The 6,382-nt window shown below is 34.1% G+C and overlaps 1 protein-coding gene across 1 annotated transcript in view; it reads left to right on the top strand.

The window, feature by feature from the left end:
• GRAMD1C (GRAM domain containing 1C) overlaps positions 1-6,382 on the top strand; it is an 81,072-nt gene that overhangs the window by 22,277 nt on the left and 52,413 nt on the right. The window contains exons 4-6 of the mRNA XM_015570393.1: positions 1,400-1,503; positions 2,060-2,155; positions 3,913-3,993. Coding sequence (XP_015425879.1) covers positions 1,400-1,503; positions 2,060-2,155; positions 3,913-3,993 — 281 coding nt within the window. The remainder of the gene's footprint in view (positions 1-1,399; positions 1,504-2,059; positions 2,156-3,912; positions 3,994-6,382) is intronic.

Below are 6,382 nucleotides of genomic sequence, written 5' to 3'. Positions count from 1 at the left end.
ATTACTTTGCTCAATTTTCAGTATTTGCTTAGAATTTTAATGACTAAACTTAAATATTTTGAGGTTTATAACCTCCACAAGTTTTCCTAAAATTCCTAACCACTGTATATATAGTTTTAAAATTTATCAGTTTAACTAAATCTCCTCATAGCAGCCTTTTATATCTTGTATAATTGGTAATTTAGCAATACTACTAGTATTTACATTAGCCAAAGAGTCAGATCTTAATCTTAGAAGCATGGCATTAACTTGTGATAGGCAGTGGCATTTACCAGTACTCTTGATTTTGCTGGATTTTAATGCTGGTGTGGAGAGGATCAACTTTTTTTTTTTTTTTAATATATTTTATTGATTTTTTACAGAGAGGAAGGGAGAGAGATAGAGAGTTAGAAATATCGATGAGAGAGAGACATCGATCAGCTGCCTCCTGCACATCCCCCACCGACTGGGGATGTGCCTGCAACCCAGGTACATGCCCTTGACTGGAATCGACCCTTCAGCCCTTCAGTCCGCAGGCTGACGCTCTATCCACAGAGCCAAACCGGTTTCAGCGAGAGGATCAACTTTTAAAAAACAAACTAACACACACACACACACACACACACACACACACTTGTTGGAGTTATCCCTCCGGCACCTTTGTCCGACATCTGATTAATCACCAATTTTCCATCAGTACTACCTCTTAATATTTTTGAATCTACCTACTTCTTTCTCTTAATGCTATCATATTTTGGTCTGGGCCACCGTCAGTTTTCCCTTGGATTTCCAACTGATTTATCTGAATCCATTCTCCCAGTGTGAATAAAGATACAACTGATCATGCCCCTTCCACTTAAAACGCATCAGGGGCTTCTCATCAGGTCCACAGCTCACCAGGGCCTGAGACACCCTCCCTTGCCTAGCTTCTCCAGGCCCGAGATCTGTTTTTGTATAGAGTAGCTTAAATGTGCTGTGCTTCTTTCTACCATGGGGCCTTTGTAAATACTGTTTGTTCCCTCATGGTCTCGCTGACCCTTTATTGATCTGTAGGTCTCAGTTTAAAGATTACTTTTTCTGGAAAACTTTTCCTGATTAACTTCCTACCTGCCCCACCCCCCATACCTGTGTATGCCTTGTTATATTCTCTCAGAGCTTTCTCTACACTTTGGTCATTATACTTATACATTTATTTGTTTATTGTATGCCTTCCCCTCTAGACTGTGTTCCATGAGGCCAGGGTCCTTTTCTGGTAACCCTAGTGTCTGGTGCACAAAGAATACGAATGAGTAAATGAATAAATGAATGAATGAACGTATAAACTAATGAATGAAGAGTGATGATTTTCTGTGTACTAAAGTAGTATAAGATTTGTTAAGTTGCCATGTTTTTGTGACTAAGCTGTTCCTTGTTTGTGTAGATTATGCTTGTGCTCTTCAGAAAGACATTTTGCTTCAGGGACGACTATACCTTTCAGAAAACTGGCTATGTTTCCATAGCAACATCTTCAAATGGGAAACTACAGTAAGACATGTTTTGATTTGATATGTTGATACAAATAATTGCAGATAGAAATGTATACAGAACTCCTAAAAGTAATGTACTTTAAATCCTAAAGTAAATTTTTATATATTTGTATATCTATACTTGTATATATGTAAACACAATATGTGCTGTAGAAGTGTGCAGTATATTTTTCTTAATACTTTGAGCTCCATGTGTACATATGTAATACAAGATTTCAGATTGAAAAAAGCTTGATTATACTTCCTTTTGACTGCCAAAATCATGTCTTATCACAGTCTGAATTGTGTGTGTGTGTGTGTAGAACATGAACACCCACATGTCTTTTCACACTTCATCCTAACGTTAGAGATAGGAGCTGAAGCGTGGAATTACTGAAAGGAAGAATGTCTGACTGCTGACTCTGTTTTTCTGAGAAAAAACAAACATGTAATTAATATGAACTCCTTTAGGTTTTTCTAGTCTGGGTTAAATTGATGTAATACTTGGTGTTTTGTGTTATATGTATTATGAAAAAAAATCCATTTTGAAATTTTTTTTCCTTTTGTGTATTTAGATTTCTATTGCTTTAAAAAACATAACCTTCATGACCAAGGAGAAAACTGCTCGACTCATCCCAAATGCTATCCAGATCGCTACCGACAGTGAAAAGGTGAAAAACTTTCCTGCCTTTGCTTTATTACATAATGTGGAGAAAATCTGCCTATACTAATCATCAGTGTTAGGAATATAAGCAATTCTTCTTAGAATTATGGATATCTAATCAAATACATTGAATTTCATGCTAGATTTCTGTATACTTAAATACTTATTGATGGTTAAATGACTGCTAACATTTTTGTACTTTATAGTTAAAGAGAACTTTATTCCATATTTATCATTTCTTCATTATAAGAAATAGATAGATTAAGCATTAACAAACCATCCTTATTATTTCTAATACAGCAATAATTCTATAATTGTTTTTTATGCATAATAGCAAGTAATACAAACAAATGATTCTGGTGAACAGAGGTTTGGGTAGCATACAATTAAACACAATCATTTAAATAATATTTTAGGATGGGAATTATCTTTAACCGCCATCATTTATATTATCCACCTGTAATATCTGCCATTTCTTACTGGAGATATATGAAAAATCTTTCTATACCCATCTGGAAAATTGATTAGGGCTCTGTGTGTGACATTAGGTCACATGTTATGTATGTAATCCTATTTGGAAAAGTTCCTAGCTGTGTTCTTGTTCTAAAAAGTTTGCTTTTTGGAGACTATTATATAGCAAGGTTTCAATTTATTAATTAGAAAATTATACTTTAACATCTTTGTATGAAAAATGTAACACCTGAAATATTATTAGTTTGATATTTTATTTAACAAATCAAACATAGGACTGAGCTTTCTCATTCCTGGAAATAAACATTTAATCATAAAAAGTCACAAACTAGGGGAAGGGAGGAGATGATACACAGAAACTATAGTTAGTGCTGCCACTTGTCAGATTTTTTCATAAGAGCCTATATTAAAATGTGACTACAAAAATCCACTTAAATGCATAGGAAGAAATAGGGTTACATGCAAACATAGACTTAGAGGTTGAAACATGCTATTTCTCTCTTACAAAATTCAAAGCAAAGTTTATTGTTAATATGGGTGTTTTATATGTATAATTAGCAGAGATTAGATATTTCTAGATATTTGAGACTATGAAAGATGATATAATTTAAAAAAATGTATTTTTATTGATTTCAGGGAGGAAGGTAGAGTGAGAGAGAGAGAGAGAAACATCAATGATGAGAGAGAATCATTGATTGGTTGCCTCTTGCGCACCCCACACTGGGGATGAGGGCACAACCCGGGCATGTGCCCTGACCAGGAATTGAACCATGACCTCCTGGTTCATAGGTCAATATTAAACTACTGAGCCATGCCAGCCAGGTGAAAGATGATATAATTTAAAATTACGATCCTTAAAAATTAATTTATCTCTGAAATCCACTGTATTTTTTCATATTCTTTGTTTATACTTGTCTCAAAGGGCTACCAAATCACATCTCTTTGCAAAGTTTAGAATAAATAAAATTTTAATTTTTTCCATAAATTTATTTAGATTGATTTTCATAGTTAAACTACGATGAACATAAATAGCAACCTATTTCAAGCTCCTTTCCCTAGTAAATATTGATGAAATTGTATTTGCTGTAAGATACAATGTGAAAGACACCTTGTCCATGCACCAATTACCTGTTTTTCATCAATTGTAACAAAAAGTTAAAAAGAGTGTGTAAAGTAGGCGGTGGTGACTTACTAGTTTACTTTGACCATAGCAAATGCCAACAGAGCTTCATGACAGATACTTTCCCCCTTTTTAAAATGTCACTAAAATTATCCTACTTTTTTTATTTTCAGTTTTTCTTTACATCTTTTGGTGCCAGGGATAGAAGTTACCTCAGTATCTTTAGATTGTGGCAGAATGCACTATTAGACAAGGTAAGTGTTCATACCAAAGGCAGGTACTTATTATCACAGCAGCCTCCCAGCGTTTACCTAAACAGTGTTTGTGAGTTGAAAAGTTCCTTTTCATTTTTCTGGACTTAATGTTGACTAGACTATTTAAATTCCAAGAAGAAACTAGTAGTTATGAGTTAATATATTAATTGTAAGCCCCAGGGTAACCACCAAGAAAATAATTTTAGAAGTAAATAAAAGAAACTTTAAATGACTTTAAGTGGTACTCTAGCACTATCTGTAACACATAAGAAGGCAGTAATGGAGGAATAGAAGGACAAAAAAGACATGACATAGAAAAAAATAGCAAAATTGCAGATAGTACATTAAATTGTTAAATGGATTAAAAATTTCAATATAAGATAGAGACAGGCAGAATGAATAAAAAAATATGATGCACCTATATGCTGTATATAAGAGACACATTAGATTTAAAGGCATAAACTGATGAAACATAAAAGCATGGAAAAATATATACCATATAGACAATAACCAAAAGAGAGTTATTACTATAGTAATATCAGACAAAAATTAATAGAGACAAGGAAGAATGTTTTATAAAAATAAAAGGATAAATATGTCTGGAATTTATAATAATTATAGACTTATATGCACCTAGTAACAGAGCTCTAAAATACATGAAACAAACACTGTCAGAATCAAATGGAGAAATAGATAATTCAGCAATAATAGTTGGAGCTTTCAATACCTCACTTTCAGTGATGGATAACACAACCAGACAGAAAATCAAAAAGGAAATAGAAGACTCGAACAAAATTGTAAGCTAACTAGAACTAATAAAAAGATATCTTTGGGCCACTCCACTCAGAATACACATCCTTCTGAAGTATACATGGAACATTCTCCAGAACAGACTATATGCTAGATCATAAAGCAAGCTTTAATATATTCAAACATATTAAAATAATATAAAATATGCTCTCTGACCACCAAGGAATAAAATTAGAAATCAGTAACAGAAGAAAATTTGGGGAATTCACAAAAAGTAGATATTAAACAGAACACTCCTAAATAACCAATGGGTGAAAGAAAGGGAAAATTAGAAAATACTTTGAGTTAAATGAAAACAAAAACACACATACCAAAATTTATGAGATACAGCTAAAGCAGGGCTTAGGTGGGGATTTATAACTGTAAACACCTATATTAAGCCCTGGCTGGGTAGCTCGTTTGGTTAGAGCATTTTCCCAGTATGCCTGGGTTTGGGGCTTGATCCCTGGTCAGGGCACATAAAGGAAGCAACCAATGAATTCATGGATAGGTGGAGCAATGAATCAATGTCTCTCTTTCTCCCCTTCCTCTCTCTCTAAAATCAATTTAAAAATTTAAACTCCCCCTATATTAAAAAAGAAGAATGATCTCAAATTAATAGCCTAACTTTCCACCTTAAGAAAGAAAAAGGAGCCCTGGCTGGTATGGTTCAGCTACTTGGAGCTTTGTCAGGTAGGCCAAAAGGTGACGGGTTCCATTCTTGGTGTGTGTGAGGCAGCAAATTATGTTTCTCTCTCTGTCTCTCTCTCTCTCTCCTCTCTCTCTCAAAACAGAAGCAAAGAAATGACAAAGATTGGAACAGAAATGAATGAATTAGAGAATAGAAAAATGAATGAAATAGAGAATAGAAAAATAGAATCAACAGAACCCAAAGTTCTTTATTTGAAAAGATCAACAAAATGGACAAAACTTTAGCTAAATTGACCAACAAATTAGTTAAATTAAGTGGACAAAAACCTAGAAAGTCACAAACTGTTGAAACTTACTCAAGTAGAAATAGAAAATCTGAATAGACTGATAGCAGGAAAGAGACTGAATTAATAATAAAAAATCTATCCATAAAGAAAAACTCAGACCCAGATAGCTTCATTGGTGAATTCTGCAAAATGTTTACAGTAGAATAGACACCAATCCTTCACAAAGTATTCCAAAAATATAAGATGAGGGAACACTTACCAACCCACTCTGAGTCCAGTATTACCTTGAATATCAAGATCATACCAATAATATCACAAGGAAACTACGGTGTTTATGTTCATTATGTCTATGAATATAGAAACAAAAATCCTCAACAAAATGTTAGCAAACAAAATCCAGCAACATCAGTAAAGATTATATTCTAGAACTAAATGAGATTTGTACAAGGTTTATTCAACATATGAAAATCAATCAATGTAATACACTATATTAGTAGAATAGAGGACATGCCTGGCTGGCGTGGCTCAATGGTTGAGCATCGGCCTAGGAACCAGGAGCTCACGGTTCGATTCCCAGTCAGGGCACATGCTTGAGTTGTGGGCTCAATCCCCAGGGTGGGGCCTGCAGGAGGCAGCCAATCAATGATTCTCTCTCATTGATA

This window comes from Myotis davidii, unplaced genomic scaffold (assembly GCF_000327345.1).
Source record: "Myotis davidii unplaced genomic scaffold, ASM32734v1 scaffold201, whole genome shotgun sequence".
Taxonomy (NCBI): domain Eukaryota; kingdom Metazoa; phylum Chordata; class Mammalia; order Chiroptera; family Vespertilionidae; genus Myotis; species Myotis davidii.
Note: the sequence above shows the minus strand (reverse complement) of the source record. Positions and strands in the feature narration are given on the sequence as shown.